Source organism: Myodes glareolus, chromosome 26 (assembly GCF_982192425.1).
Source record: "Myodes glareolus chromosome 26, mMyoGla1.1, whole genome shotgun sequence".
NCBI lineage: Eukaryota > Metazoa > Chordata > Mammalia > Rodentia > Cricetidae > Myodes > Myodes glareolus.
The window spans coordinates 24493374-24510529 of NC_142051.1; the positions used below are offsets into that span (position 1 = coordinate 24493374).

A 17156-nucleotide genomic window follows, 5' to 3' on the forward strand; every position below is an offset into this window, starting at 1 on the left:
CTCAAGGGGGCTAGGGGCATTTGTGTTTTGCAGAGGATCGGTGCAAACTTCAAAGCTAGCTCTTCAAGTTCGTTTGTTTTTCAATAGATAGTTGTTGAACTATCTATTCAGTAATTGAACATTACTGAACAAAGATATCAAAAAATATTGACTTAGAAGATTTGTATTTCCCCGGAAGAGAAATGTATAATTTTAACTTTTTTTTTATCTAAGCAGTTCATGAATAGCTTATTCAGATAGATTGCATTTTTATAGGAAAAGGTTTGCTCTTATTAGTTCATCTGAATATATTTAGAATGCTCAATTTTGAATCAAATAGTTTAAACAGTTCTTTACAATCCATTTTCATATTCCTGAGAGTAAATAAATAATCAGAACTTCTTCAGATTTCTCTTTTATTAATGTTGATTGAAACAGGCTTAACTCCAGTATCAAATGGATGAGGAGAGATTATTTTTTTTATGGTAGCTCAATAACTGACCTCTGTCTCTGTGACAAACTATCTAAGGTAATCAACCTAAAATCCCAACAAAGAAATGTTATTTTTGGCTCTTGATTTCAGAGGTTCCAGTCTGTCATTGTGTGGTTCATTGCTTTGTGCCTTTAGCAGCACAATACAGGATGGCAGGGAGTGCATGGCAGCAAGAAAGAGAAGAAGGGTTCATTGTCACAGTTTCCCCTCCAAGAATGTGATCCTAATGACCTGATTTATTTTCATAAGTCCACCCCCTGCCTGACCCTGAAAAATCAGCGTTGTTTCCATCAGTTCCTATGACAAACATCAGGAGGCAATTGAGCCTTTCTCCTTAGCCTTTGAGTACACACCAGACCAAACTCTAATAACTTAATATTTTCATATAGGAATTTTGATGCCTAAGTCACTCTAATAAAAAGTAGCAGGCATAAATGTATGTGTTGGCACATGTTGATTATATACGGACATACGTTTTGGTCTGTGTTCGATTTATTGTTTGCCTACTTTTCCAGGCTGCCATCTGCAGAATCAAACCCAAGATGATTTATCAAAGACAAACAGTCCTTGTCGACCTTCATCTTGACTGTGCGACAGTTGCAAGTGTGTGTCTTATACACACATTTCCATTTCAGAATACAGGACACCCATGGGTCATCAGTGACAGCAGCAGTGTTGAGTTAAAGTCAATTGACTATTCACTGCCTAAATTATTAGCTAGGTTTAGTGAATAGTACTAGTTACTGTTTATGTTAAATCCATCTTCAGGTTAAGCCATAAACTTGTTAGTATACTTGCTTTTGACAGAATAATTATCATTTCTGTATATTTTTTTGGAGCCCTTGAAAAAGCTGGAGATGTAGTTTGTTTGATATTATATTTATATAGCATGAAAAAAGCTTGGGGTTGGATCCTTGGAACCACAAAAAGCCATCATCCCTAGATACAGGAAGACAATAATATCAATGTTATTCTCAACTTCATAGTGTGTCTGAGGCCAGCCTGGGCTAGCTAAATCCGTCATATAAGCAAATGAACAAGCAAACCTGAAAACAGAACTACAATTCACAAGACCCAGTTTACTCTTGCTTTGCATCTGCTTGCATTCCACAGATTAGAGATCTGCAAATAGCAAATCATTCTTAGAAATTTCTTCAAAATTCCCTTCAGGCTCACTTGAGTGGAAGGGTATTATTGTTAATAATTCAATAATTAACTTTAAAGGAATGCATTGTACTCTGCTTTCTTGGACAGGAAGTTGCCTGAAAAAGGTAAAGGACTTAAGATTCTGAATTATTGTGTAGAAGCATGATTTCTTGTCTGAAAAGTTTAACATCTGCCTTTATTTATCAATATGACCCTGGATAAATTCACCATCTTTAGGAATCCATTTCTCACATATGAAATGAAAAAGTTGGTACACACGCTCTAATTTCCATTTCTGCAACTTTTTTGGATCATTGTATTTTTTTCAGAATGAAATATAATATTTGGTAACATGTTTCAACCTTTATATCTGCCATTCACTCTAGTTACCTTTCCAAAGTCACTGATACTGCTGAATTTATTTGAGAAAATACTTTCGCTCGGTGAAGCCGGATGGCGTGACTCCTGACTTTCTGTGTTTGTTTGGCTTCAGGCAAAAGGCTTACCTGCTGTGACTCAGGTTTCTCATTTATAAGGATTAAGAGTAGCAATCACTTTGATCACTTAACTGATGAATCCGTGCAAAGCATGTCGAATAATTGGGAAATCGTCATAATAAAATTAAATTTCAGGTGGCTCTTGTAAGTCATTACTCAAAATACCAAGTGCCTTTCTCCAGGACAGAATACTAAAATTAAAGCAAAAGCCGTTTATTCTTCTGCGTTCCAGCCATTATAAAATGTGGAGTTTTTAAATATTCCACATGTCTTCCTTCAAAGCCGGTTTGTCCTCACAGAGTAGTGGTCACCGGAGTCCTGGAGGCAGCTCCCTTTGGAGCCCATTAATTCTCTTCTAAACCTAGCCAAAGGAGCAGCACACCAGGCACTGCAAGTTCTTGTGCTACCACCAACTTTGAAGAAAGGGGAGCAGGTGTGGGAAACTTCCCAGTGATCGGCCTGCTCAAGGATCTGTCCTTTACCGGTAGAACTTTTGAGGGAAATAAGCGCATCTTTGAAGCGTTTCATCTAAGAATAACAGCCCTTTGCATGGCTTCACCACTACCCACATTTTTTTATAGCCTCCCACTGGCAGCTGTATTTCTAGTTTGGAGGACTTCGGAACACTCAGCTTGTTAGCCTTCTTATTGCATGCTCTTTTCTGAACTCATAGAAGGAATTTAGAGTCGAGGTGACCCTGCATCCTCTTTTTATAGACAGACTCGCATGAAAATGAACTCTGCATTTTCCCGTATTGCATAGGACACCCCTGGGATAGTGTATGTGAAAGCAATTTAAAACTTCAAAGAAATATCATTTATACATGAATATGATAGTATATACATGGACAGGTAATTTGTGGCTAAATTATGAATAATTCTAATCATTTTAAAGACAATGGCTTCAGGTTATTTTCAAGTATAAAAATTTCATATTTGAGAGTATTAAAGATAAGAACTACTGGACAGATGTTTTAGTAGATGACAAACTTAGTAGCTCTCTCTAACGTCTCTTAGATGACATTCTCTGGGATATCTGTATTGTCCCAGATCTATAATTTCCATGAAGTTATGCTATGCAGTATTTTGCAAAATACTAGTGGTATTTCTTAATCCATCATCCCATCCTGGGCCTTAAAAATACGAGTGTTATCTGCTTGTGTAGTTATATTTCCTACCCATAATTTTAATTTTCACATATATTCTCATTTTTAAATTTTTCTCAAAGATAGAGCATGTTACTTCCTTTTACATGAGTAGCTGTTATTTAACTAACTAGCACAGTTTAAGCAACATACAGGCTTCTTGTTCCACTCATGTAATGGAAAATTCCTTTTTGTTTTAACTGTAGCATGTTGGCATTCTCTTTTTCTGAATGTAAAGTCATAAAAATGACTCAGTTCTTACTGTGACTGGGTTTGTATAATTTTATCTTCTCAAATGAAAAAAATATAAATCTGATGCCAACATCTTTTAGAGTCTTCAAATGGCAATTGGAACAGTGATGTTTGTTTTTGCAATTATTTTCTTTATATATACCTGTGTGTCAAGTATGATGAAGCAAGCAAAACTTTGTAATAACTCAATGTGTAATATTTATAGAAGCATATCAACATTGTTCTAGAGGCTGAAGGGGAGACAGAATAGGTATCAGATATGGTCCTTGCACTATAGGAGTTGACAGTATAGTCAAGGAATAAAAATCAATCTAAAGAACACTAAGTAAGCAAATAAAGACAGCATCAAAATAAGAAATCTCTCATACTAAATGGAAACTTCAGAGAGCTGTCAGCTGTGGAAGGTAGTCCATAATAGACTGATGTGGGACAGAGGGGAATCCCACAATAGACTCTTGAAGTTTAGCTCCAAAGTCTGTCCATCAACTTTTAGGAGAATACTATGTCTTATAAAAGGAAAGGCTTTATGTATAAGAAAGTTAAAAAATAATAAACCAGTGTTATTGATTGAGACATGGGCAATCATTACTTGTGTAAGCACTTTTCTTATCTGAATTCTCACAAGACATCTATGATCATGTACTCTGAATTTTTTGCTTACCATAATAAAAAACATAGCCCAGAGATTTTCCATAACTTTCCTAGTGGCACAAGGTTAGAAAGCCAGGTTTCCATGTCTGCCTGCAGACTAGGCCTCCTTTGCCATCTCTGCAACCTTTGCTGATCCAGTTGCTGATCAGAATGACTGATCTGAGTTGAATGTAAAGGAGTTGGCTGACTGTAGGTGTCAGGTGTGTAACATCAGAAAGGTAAGAAGGACACAGACTGTAGCTGCCATGTCTTCAGCTAGGAGAACAGGCAGAATGGTAGTTATCAAATTATAGCCCTGCCGTAAGAAGAAGGACCAGGAGGAGAGGACCTGATGCTTTCAGACTGAATCACAAGTTTCTGTGTGCTCTTCAGATACGTGTCTGAGACTGAGGTGTCAAATTTGAAGCTGAGGAGAACTTCAACAGCCAGAAGATTTAATAATGTATTTCTCTAAGTTTATGAAGAAACTCAGAGAGAAGAACACTAAGAACATTAGTTGGGTGAACCTTTGGAGGCTTGAAAATGTGAAGTTGTATAAGTAAAACATGAGAGATCTGATAGATATATCTGATAGATATAGTGAAACTGAAAATCAAAATATACTGAGAGACAGTGGGAAACAGCTGAACCCAGATGGAGACCAGCAACCATCGTTAGACAGGTGTATCATGACAGCTGAAGTGAGCTTTGGTGACCAGGGTGTCTGCAGTAGCTTTATGACAAGAATTATGGAAAATTGATGGTGGATTGTTGGGTTGATTTCACTTATTAATACAGGGAGATATAAGCACATTGGAGGCAGTGTTGGACATGGAGAAAGAATATGGCATCGTATAACCTCAGGTACTTCCTGTATCATGCTTCACTGGCCCCATAGAAGTCAGAAAGCGTGATTAGCAAGGAACCATTAAACTTCTCTGTTAATTGCACAGATTCACTGATCACTGTGAATACAGAAAAAAAATCTCAATGTTTCCCTCTAGTCCACGATAGCAGAGTGATTGAAAATCAATTAGCACAGATGAACACAGAGGTAAAAAAAAAATAAAAAAAAGTCCTACTAGAAGCTGTGAAGTACAAGCTGTGCCAAGGATCAATGCTCTCTGTGAATACTGAGCATGCTCAATATGTCAGCTCTCTAATTAGCTTAGCACTGGGGTTACAGAGTTGCCAACTGCATGCTCCGTATCATTTACTTCATGCTAACACTTCCAGAAGTAAGATTCTATTTCTGGAGATGCGTAGATGCTAATCACCTGGATGGAAGCAATGGCTTCTTTCCTGGGGATTAGTCTCATTTTAAGACTCAATGTGCTTAATTCCAAGAGCTGTGACAGGCAGGTAAAGAGGCAAATCATAAAAATTAACAGTGGACAGCTGCAGATATAAAGGGTACATTCAATTTGGGCTGCTTTAACACTATTGCACAGACTGGATAAAATGAAGAAAGCAGATTTCTCTTTCTCACTGTTTTGAAGCCTAAAGAATATGATCAAGTTCCTGGAAGGCTTGTTGTTTATTTCCAACATAGCACCTTATTGTTATACCATAAAGGGCAGATAAATACTGTCCTCAAGTGGCAATAGAATAGATAGGTGAGGGAATAAATCCACTCCTCCAAGCTCTTTGGGTAGCAACATTAATCTATTCATGAAGGTGGCTAGAGCTCCTACCACCTAAACATCGCTTCACAGGTCCCTTCTGCCACAGTCTACATTAGGTATCACATTCCTAATATGTGGCTATTATTCAGATCACATAATACCCCATGTATTTAACATACATGAATGTCTCTCTCTCACACATACACACACACACGCACAGACACACATGCATGCACGCATGCCCACACACACTCAACTACTTCTACATAGAGATTTATTCCAAAGCCCTCAGTGGATGCCGGAAGCCCTCAGTGTAAGTTCTGAACCCTGTGTGTACAATGTATTTTTCCTATAAATACATATCTATAATAAATTTAAGTGTGTTAATTAAATAAAACAAGAAATCATCAACAATCAGAAGACAGAAGGTCACTCAGAAATACTGACATAAACAAGACAAGAAGCATGGCAATATATCAATAGACATCCTGATGTGGAAATGGGAAAATTTGATGGGGTTCTAACTCTAGACAAAGAACCAAAGCAACTAATGACAGCTGGGAGAGGAAGAATTAGCCTCTCACAGGGATAAATCCCCCCAGGTTATTCAATAAACATGGTCAGCTCTGAAGTTATGGAATGATATTCCCAGTCATTAAAGTTCTTTATTTGCTTGTTTTATGTTTCAAAACGTAGACGACAAAGAAAAGTTTATCACTTTACCATTTCCAGATTTTCAAATATATATATATATATATATATATATATATATATATATATATATATATATATATATTTGTGTGTGTGTGTATACAGTAGTTAATTAATGCATTAGCAATATCTTTTCTGTTTTATACACACAGCATTGTAAAAATTAGATAACCGATTCTACATTCTGACGCTTGCCATTAAATAATAGATCTTGGAGATTTGTTTATGTGGTAGTAAATCTCAAGCTTAAATGTTGCAGGCCAAAATCCTCACGCTTTGGTAATGGCAGAGGACATGAAGTAGAAACTTCACAAATACTGTTGCCAGTTCTGTCACTGTTCCGGAATAAACAAGGCAATACTCTGCAGCACCTGTCTGCCGAAATGAAATTCACACTGGAGGGTGAGGAATGCCACTCTCTTCGCCTCAAAACCTCACTCAAAACACGCCTTGGGTGACATTCTCAGAATAGAGTTTCCGAAAGAAACTAGACATATTTCTCATTCTGCAAATACAGAGGCAAGCACTAGGCTCAAAAATATTTATGTCAAAGCCAGAAAACCACAAGTAGCAATGATCTCCACCAGCAAAATCACAGGATTTGTAATAAAGGGCTTCATTTTGTTTTGGGTTCAAAGATTTGACTTGGATATTTATCTTTCTTTGGAAGAGGGTTAATACTTCTCACTTCCCTGTTTAAAGACTTAATATCAACAGTAAATATGTGTGGACTTGTATGGTTCCTTGGTTTTCAAACCAGAACACTGTTATCTGCAGTCCGTTAATAACAGGCTGAGTCACAAAATGGTAAACAAAATTATACAAGAAAGTTAATTTCAAGGATTTTTTAAATAACTGTCTTGGTTTTGAACTGTGAAATGTTACTAACCACATTGTAAGTCTAGCTAATAATAGTAATTGCTGCTTTGTAAAACTGATGTTAAACTTCATGCCCGGTCTGGTGGGTCTGGCAAGATGAATCAGTTGGTAGAGGTGCATGTGTGGATTCCAGAGAACCTGAGTTGGACCCTGGGACCCAACAAGGTAGAGAGACAGAAATGACTCTTAAGGATAGTTTTCTGATTTCCTGAGGCATATACATACCTATCCCCCGCCTCTGACAACCTAAATCAATCAATCAATCATCAATCAATCAATAATACATACACGTAACAAATGAAGCCGTAGAATCTCTTCCTTAAACAAGTGTCAATAACAGTATTGTTTGTCTCATGCCATTTAGGCAGAACCCATAAAGCAGACTTTAATTTGGGTCATTTAAAAGCAAACATTAAAGGAGTATTGACATTAATTTGAGCATAGGCAGGTTTACATTGTGGCTTTTTGCTGCATGTTGCTTGTTTGCTTTTTCAACAGGCCAGTCTTAGAATTGTATTTTTAAATTGAGTGCTTGGCTACTGCTAGTCACTCAAATACAACCTGTAGAATTGGGGTCCTTTTCTACTGTGAGATCAGCATGGTTACTGCATTATTGAGTACATTCGAAAGCCATTACACAGATGATAGGTTGCTTATGTGCACTTGCTTCTCTATGTGTGTGCATGTGCAGAAGGATGTGAGGAAAGCATGCTCAATAAAATCAATAAGGTATTGAAGTCAGTTTCATTTAATGTTCATAAAGAAAAATGCTCCTGGGTTTGGCTTCCTTTTTTTGAACCTACTAGCAGGGAAGAGCCTGGCAATATGACACTTCTGTACTCCATCCATTTATTGTGAACACAGCCTGCAGCATCTGCTATACAATTATTTACAATATGTATACATTTTTCCATGTCCTTTTTGTCAGATTATAACTTATATTAAAGCAGGGCTTTCAGTGGCTTGTAACAAAATTGGTTCCATACTAACTAACCCATAGTACTTGCTCAGTAAATATTTATTAAACCTATGATTAATCTAATACTATTTACCTATAAAACATACAGCTGTGTTAGGTTTTCCAATGAAATGTCTAGTCAGGTCCTGTCTTATATTCACAGAGATATTTACTTACCTGAAGTATTAGTATAATATTTATTATATGCCATTCTAAATATGAATGTTATTCAGCAGGGGTGTTTTAGGAAAACATATTTTCTTTGATTTTGTCATTTTCTTCTAATCAATCTTGAGATGACATGGATATTCTTAGAAATATGTGTGTGTGTGTGTGTGTGTGTGTGTGTGTGTGTGTAATTTTAAACTAGGGAAGCATTTTATTTATAATACTTATTATTTTCTGGAAAAGGCATATTAAAATTCAAAACAACTGAACACTTTAGTCTAATTAATAAATAGAGAATAATGAGATTTTTATATACCACTTCAAAGATTTTAATAATAAGTTGATATGATGGCATTCCATGTTTTGTTCAATGAATACAATATTTTATATTTCCTTGTTATCATCAGAATTGCAGTATAGTTATAATACTGCATTATCCATAAAATGTTTACTTGAGCAACATTTTCATTATTTAGCGAATCATTTTGTTATTTTTAAATCTAGCTAGCTGAAGGCACTATAAAAGAATGAAAATATACCATCTTTTAAAATAGTCACTTATTGCACACTGATTTCATTATGACACAAGTCTTTCATTAGTAGACATAAATACAACGATCAATTTTGGTTCAGTATCATTTTCCTCTGTCTCTGCTGAGCAGTGTGAATCTACTTCAATTGACCAGAGAATCTGTTTCTTTAGTGGAGGTCAAACAATTCTGAGAAATCATCTCAGTACTATTGCCTTATCTAGCAAATATTGACAAAGTACTTTGTTCTTACTTAGGACACACGAAAATAGAAAGATAGTTAGCACAAGTCAATTGCATAAGGATTATTTTATAAATCATTTTCAGGTGGGTGACAGCAGGTCTACCAAGTGGCTATCTAGTACTCACAAGATTGATAGATGCTTAAGATATTTTGAAGAGATAAAAGTCAAGAAAGTTCTCCTTACTTTATTAGAAAGAATAAAGTTGTAATATCCTTCCTGACTGATAGTAATACAGCTTCAGAATTTGAGTCAAGCTATATACATGTGTTGCTTGTTTGTAATAGGCAGCTTTCTGCTCTTTTTGAATTTACTGACCCATATAGTAATGATATTAATGGAGGTTGACTTCTATAGGATAGCTGGGGTCATTACAAAGAACTTCAAGTCATAATGGGTGATATCTTAAGTATGAGAATAAAAGCACTCGAATTCTATAAGAGGTCTAAAAGGTTACTTTTATTAAAGAAAAGAAATAGTTACATAAAAGAACAATAAATGATGATTGTTTAAAAATAAAATCTACACTGTAATTGTGTCATGTCAAATACTTATTGTGTAATAAGAACTGAATCTAAATTATTGTCCAGCTATAACCTCCCTCAGTTTGGTTGTATTATGTTACTGTTTCCATGATAATATATCATGACCAAGACAAGTTATGGAAGAAAAGTTTATTTGGGGCTTATAGCTTCAGAGTGTTAGAGTCCATGACCATCATGGTGGGGAGCATGGTTTAGGGCTGGTATATATGAGGATAGAGCAGTACTTGTCATATCTTGAGTTATAACCTCAAAACAGAGAAAGTAATTTTGGAATACTGTGGGTTTTTGATACCTTAATGCCTTTCCTCTTTGACACATCTCCTCCAACAAGGCCACATCTTCTAATTCTTCCCAAACAGTTCCACCAACTGAGGACCAAACATTCAAATCAATGAGCCCATGGGGTTCATTCTCATTCAAACCACAACATTGACAGTCCTTTATTCATTGTCTGTTTAGAAAGATTTTTGACTTGGCTGTAAGCAAATTCTTTCCTCTATCTGCCTAAATTTAGAACTTGCCATGTGAGTTTTCTAGAACTACGGGAATTTAAGATGGGATTTAATCAGTGGAGCTCCTATAGGCCAAGAATGGTCTATCCTTTGGGAATCTATGATATACTTCAGCATATACAAGGCATCAAAAATGAATTAAGGCAACTACTTTCATTTATTTATTTTAACCTGTACTACTTTTGCTTTACTCTGGGACATGTTTACACTTTTATTTAGCATTAACTAATATTTTCAGCACCTTTCTCTAAGCATAGATCATTTTAGCCATGATGAGAAGAGATGGACAAGGGAAGGCATAGTTTAAAAATGACTGGTTTAAATTTATGATAAATTGTTCTTTAAGTTTTGCCTGTTTATTTTTGTAAAAGCCTCTATTAAAGTGTTTTTGCTTCTCAGTTTTACAATTTCTAGCATTGCTATGATTTATGCATTATTCTTCAATTGATGTGTATATCATTTTAAGATTAAAAGGCATGTATTGGTTGCTAGTCTGTGAGATTTTTTTGTTTAATTTATAGAGGTTTCTGTACTGTGGTCAGACATTTAACTGAAAAGGCCATTGCTCAGAAATCATTGTGATTTCAACTTTTAATTTTTCTCAAACATTTGAGAATTGCACTCATTGCTTTTAATATTTGAATTAAAACATGCTAATGCCAACAGCATAGCTATATTTGTTTATTCTTTTACAAAAAATTCTCTATACATAATATAATATATTATCTAAAGATTTATATTTATGTATAATATATATTCACATATATATTAATATATATTATACATAGATAATGCATAATACACATGTAATTTCTTAACATGAAAGACTCTATTATGTTTCTATTTTCAATGGATATATATTTCCAGTTCTTAATCTTTCAAAATTTTGAAAAAGACTCAATTGCAATTTAAAAACTTCCAAGATCGATCCTAGATAGGAGAAAATAGCCTGGATCATTTTCTTTTATAGTTTTAAATTATAACAGAACAAGGTACAGTTTTAAAATTAAGGTTTGCTGTGAAGCTATCCATGTTGATATTGCTGTGTTAAATGTGTAGGTACTGAACTGTCGATGACATGCGGGACATTTAGCCAGTGACATTTTAAATGAATCTCATCATAGGGAAAACCCGTGGGAACACCAGATGCCGGCGCTTACTTCCGCGTGCTTGCAGAGCATGGAGTGGCTGCCTTGTTTACAGCACCGACTGCAATTAGAGCCATCCGTCAACAGGACCCTGGGGCAGCCTTGGGGAAGCAGTACTCTTTGACAAGGTGAAGTAGAGGCGCACAGGGCAAATTACATCAGAGCCTGCAGCCCAAATATAGCTGAGCATTAGGGTTTGGTTTTGTAATGCCTTCATAGAAAGACGAAAATATTGAAAATGTTATTAAGAGTGGCTCTGTATTTGTAACTCAGATAGCTGAATTAGAAACCTCAATACACATATTTTAAAACATGATAATCCTGTTTGTTTCAATTCAACTCAAATCATAGCACTTCTCCTTTTTCCTTCCTTCTTCCTTTCCTTCCTTTATTTCTTCCTCCCTCCCTCCCTTCCTTTCTCCCTTCCTTTCTCCCTCCCTCCCTCCCTCCCTCCCTCCCTCCCTCCCTCCCTCCCTCCCTCCCTCCGTCCCTTCCTTCTTTCCTTCCTTCCTTCATCTCTCCCGTTATCCCTCTATTGTCCTGGTTACATTTGTTTGTAATGGGAGCAATTATTCCATTTTGGTTTGTAGGAACATGCGGTGTATACCTTAGATGTTTCTATGTTGTTGATTTCCTTAGTTTAATGATAGGTATCTTCAGCAGTAATTATGATTATGCCCTCATGTCCTTTCCCACACTAGTTCTTGCTGAACTCACTGATATAGGTCAATTCTGTCATAAGATAAAAGAAGAGATTTTGATTTTTCTTTTTTCTTTTTTTTAAATTTTTGTAATTTCTCTGTAGTTTTTTGGTGCCTGTACTGGAACTAGCTCTTGTAGACCAGGCTGGCCTCAAACTCACAGAGATCCTCCTGCCTCTGCCTTCCAAGTGCTGGGATTAAAGGCGTGCGCCATCACCGCCCGGCCTGTTTTTGATTTTTCTTCAAGTAAAAGGATGGGTTTCATTAAGAGAGTGAATATTTGATGTCAGATGGTATGGTATTTGAATTTTATGTTTCTGTGGTCTCAAGTAATTAAAATAGGTATCATACACGTAGCTGCTTAGATAAACAAGAAGGTTTCTGTTTGAGCAGGATCTGCTTATTCATCTTTAAAATACGTTTACATTATGAGCCAATAGATCTAGAGTTGCTAAAAATTACATAGATAATGTAAATAATACAGTTTCATTTAACAAGATGCATAATATGACTGTTGCACGACGATATTCTATGTGCCTTCATTTATCTTACTTCAGTTGTCCCAAGTTCAATGTAGAAGATAGAAAATTGATTTTGGCAAAAAAAAATATACCCTGTTAGTTATATAGTATATCTTATCTTAAGACAACCCTAGAGGCTTTGAAAAAGTGTTAATTTAGTTTCTTAAGTGTTTACTTACATAAATATACTGTACTAAGTGTAAGTGTAGGCTGCAATGTTCTTTGTTTTCCTAGAGTACTACTACTTACATATGGATTTTTAATATGTCATCTTTCACACAATAGCGATCACTAAAATCGGCACTTTTTTTTAAATGAATAATTACTCACAGAATAAGGGAATTTATCATAAGCCTAGTGAAAATATCTTTCTCCTCCTCATCTCCTGTCTTTAGGAACCTAAGGCATCCATGTTGACAATTTGTCTGTTTTAAGTTGACATGTAGGAGTGATTAAATGCTTAGTATACTTTATAAACACCCTGATCTTCAAAATGTTCATATTAGTGAGTGAACACACTGTACAAGACACAAGTGGTTCATCATCTCATTTAGCACTAGCACCTTCACATGTAGAATCTGTATACCTTATCTTTATTTTACAGTTGAGTAAAGTTAAGACCCAAGGGCTTAAATATCTCTTCAGGAAGAAACTTATTCAGCCAGTCCCAACAGGGCTCATACACTTATCTTATCCACATAGGTATAGTGTTACTATTTAGAAAAAGTATCACCTCTCATAAGCGGTTTTGACATTCATGTAATAAAAGGCTCTTTCGCTTTTTGTATTTATATGCTACCCAAATAATGCCACTATTGAAGAATTTTGATAGATTCTCACTTGCCAACTGAGAGTCCAGGGGAACCAAGCGAGTTTAAGAAATTCCAACTGTTTATTGCCAACAAAGATTTTTTTGCGGTCTACAAAGGTTAAGTTTTAGTTAAAGGCTGCATGTAGAACACTCCTCAAATATTCTCATACAACCAAATGTGTGACATTAGCACCATGTTAAAGACATTTAATTCATACTGAGTAGGTTAAAGGTAAAATAGAATACTGTTGGACAACACTAACAGAACTTAATTTTAAAGACTTTCATCAGGGAAAACCATGCATGTAGAATGATGGTTAGGGAACCCAAAGTGAGCAGTGTCACAGTGAGAAGATGCATTAGTGAAATTTTGAAACCATATGTGATGCCGTGTTTGAGGGAAACTCAAAATTATGTAAGTAAAGAGTAAAAGAAAATAATGGTTTAGAGTTATTTTCAAATGCAATGATCGTCTTTGTTGTATACTGAGAAATCACAAGAAGCTCTCTTTCACTGTGTGGATGGATTAGTGACCTATGAGATATTGGATTCACTTTAAATCTCTTCAATTTAAGAAAAAAGTATTGTGCTGAGACTAAGTTACGTTCCTACATTATTAAGACAACTTATTCACTTGACAGACAAGTGAAATGGCGGTTAGATGAATGTCGTAGTGTTAACGTTTTTATTAATTTTATTGAGCTGTACATTTTTCTCTGTTCCCCTCCCTGCCTCTACCCTTCCCTTCAACACTCCCCCAAGGTTCCCATGCTTCCAATTTACTCAGGAGGTCTTGTCTTTTTCTCCTTAGACAACAATGAGGACACTAAGAGAGACATACATAGATCTAATCTACATGGGAAGAGTGAACTATTTTAAGTAGGAAAAGTAGTTTATCTCATATAGTAAACAAAAATACATTTAAATTAGTTTAATACATAAAAAGCTATAACAGGAATAAGCTTTTGATGTCTTTCACATGTAATAAATTTTAAAGCATAAATCATAATCCATTAAGGAAAATTTTAATGAAATTTGACGAAAGTTTGAGCAATTCTCCATCAAAAGAATAAAGATTTGTATACTAAGAGATTTTTATAATATATATAATTGTTAAATATATAATTTATAAACCCTCTCACTAAGGAGCAGGCAACTCAGTAAAGAAATGGGTGGGCAACAAAATGAGTTCATGAAGAAGGATACTGAAGCATGACAAGATTTTTACTTTCATAAATACTTTTGAAAATTCAAAATTAAATGAGATTTTATTTTATTCCTACCATAAATTGAAAAGCTAAATTATATATCAGTGGCCTTTTTGATCACTGTTTTTGCATTGCTGGTGAGAGTTTAAACAAGGATCACTAGTAGTATGCTTATACCATGTGGTCAGACCTTTGCTAGTATGGAGGAATGACAGAACAGAACGCTGTTTCCTGCCTTGGAGAATAGGCTGTTGCCAACGGATGCTATTCCAGGGCCCAGAGTCAACGCCATATGTTTGCTCATCTCCCCAGAGTCAGAGCTGCCACTGTGTCTTGTTAGTATTTATACCTGATTTGCAGCTATGCCAGACTCTGCATGGCACAGGCTCTGAAGCATTTTCTTACTTTCCTGTGCCATCCCAGGGCTCTGCTTTATAACGTCCCCTAACACCATGATCAGAACCACAATTCCTTGCTGTCTTCCAGGGTCTATACTGCTGAGGTATGCCACAGACCAACACTGGTGTAGCGTGTGTGCCGTATTCACTTGCGCAAGAATAGGCAACTTGTACCTCTTTCAAAAGTGCTATTGCAATTTACGATATTCTGACTCAAGGAATCTGGCTTCACAGCTTCTTTGTGTGTTTGGATCCCAGTGCTGTTAGCAATGGCTGTAAGCCAAGTCATATTCATCAACAAAGCAACAAGAGACCCCTAAATCCTTTTGCCTAATTACCTATGCAGCCAACATCACTGCTAACAACTGCAGCGTAAATCATCAAAACATTCACAACCATTGCTAACATTATTCTGACCAACCAACCAACATCCTCAGGCTGTAAGAAGAATTCTCTCTGGAAGCCACCCTGTAATGTTTATGCAAAGTAATTACAGCCCCCTCTTTTTTTTGAAAAAAAAAAAAGATATATTTATTATGCATTCAGCATTCTGCCAGCAGGTATTCCAACATGCCAGAAGAGGGCACCATAGTTCATTTATAGATGGTTGTGAGACACCATGTGGTTGCTGGGAATTGAACTCAGGTCCTTTGGAAGAGCAGCCTGCACTCTTTACCTCTGAGCTGTCTCCCCAGTCTCAAGTGACTGCAGTCTTAAACACAGATGTAAGGAGCAGACACAAAGAACATGAAAATCAGAGACACTAGCAATAAAATACAAGATTCTCCAGCAGTTGACCTCAGAGAAACAGAAATTCATGAACTGCTACAGAAGGAGTATAAAATGAGTCCTGTAAAGGAAACTCAACAAAAAATTAAAAAATCAATAGTTCAATAAAAGTAGGAAACAGTTCATGACCTATGTCATGTAATAGAAAGATAGTTTGCAGAACAGAGAAACAATTCTTAAGGCTGAATAATTCAATTAGGTAGAATAAACAATTGAGAGTTTCAGCCGTAAATTAGAGAGAACAAAAGAAAACTTGAAACTGAAGCTGTGTTGCTTTAGTGACTTGGGAACTAAAAAGAAAATAAGAATCAAGAAGAATAAGGGTTAGTAGATGGGCACGGAGAACAGAATGTTATGTTTTTGCCAATTTTAAATATTTGCCAGTCTTATTGTCTTATGATAACAGCATATTAATCCCTCAATTTTCATCTCAGAATGTTAATAATTTTTATTGGCCATTTGAAAAAAGTTTCCATTGTTAAGTATTTAAGAATTTGCAAAGTCTTTCAATGAATCTCTTTATCTATCTATCTATCTGTCTGTCTGTCTGTCTGTCTATCTACCTACCTATCATATCTATCACCTATCTATCTATCTATCTATCTATCTATCTATCTATCTATCTATCTATCTATCTATCTATCATCTACCTATCTATCATCTATCTATCTATCATCTATCTATCTATCTATCTATCTATCTATCTATCTATCTATCTATCTATCATCTATCTATCTATCATCTATCTATCTATCTATCTATCTATCTATCTATCTATCATCTATCTATCTATCATCTATCTATCTATCTATCTATCTATCTATCTATCTATCATCTATCTGTCTGTCTGTCTATCTATCTATCTATCTATCTATCTATCATATCTATCTATCTATCATCTATCTATCTATCTATCTATCTATCTATCTATCTACCTACCTACCTACCTACCTATATCTATCTATCCTATTTATTTTCTTTCTTAATTTGTAGTTGAGTTCTCTTTCAATATCTTACTGGTAGTTTTGAGTCCATGTGTATATTTCCCTAAGCTTTCCTTCCTGTTCAGTGTTTCCTTGGACAGTTTACTACACTTTATACAATCTAATGCCAGGAGGCATTTTTCAATGTCACTGCTCTAGGCCCTTCTGATTTCACTTCTCTAATTTAGAATTAGAATCTGTCCTGCATTGACTTTGGTAAATGACATGAAGAGGAAACATATTTTTCCTTCTGTTCAGTTAAACCGCTTATTCAGTAATTATTCTT

The 17156-nt window shown here is 35.5% G+C and overlaps 1 protein-coding gene across 1 annotated transcript in view; it reads left to right on the top strand.

The window, feature by feature from the left end:
• The window catches only part of Acss3 (acyl-CoA synthetase short chain family member 3), a 161697-nt gene that overhangs the window by 96710 nt on the left and 47831 nt on the right, over positions 1-17156 (top strand). Inside the window, exon 8 of the mRNA XM_087902008.1 lies at positions 11436-11587. Within this exon, the coding sequence (XP_087758134.1) occupies positions 11436-11587 (152 nt within the window). The remainder of the gene's footprint in view (positions 1-11435; positions 11588-17156) is intronic.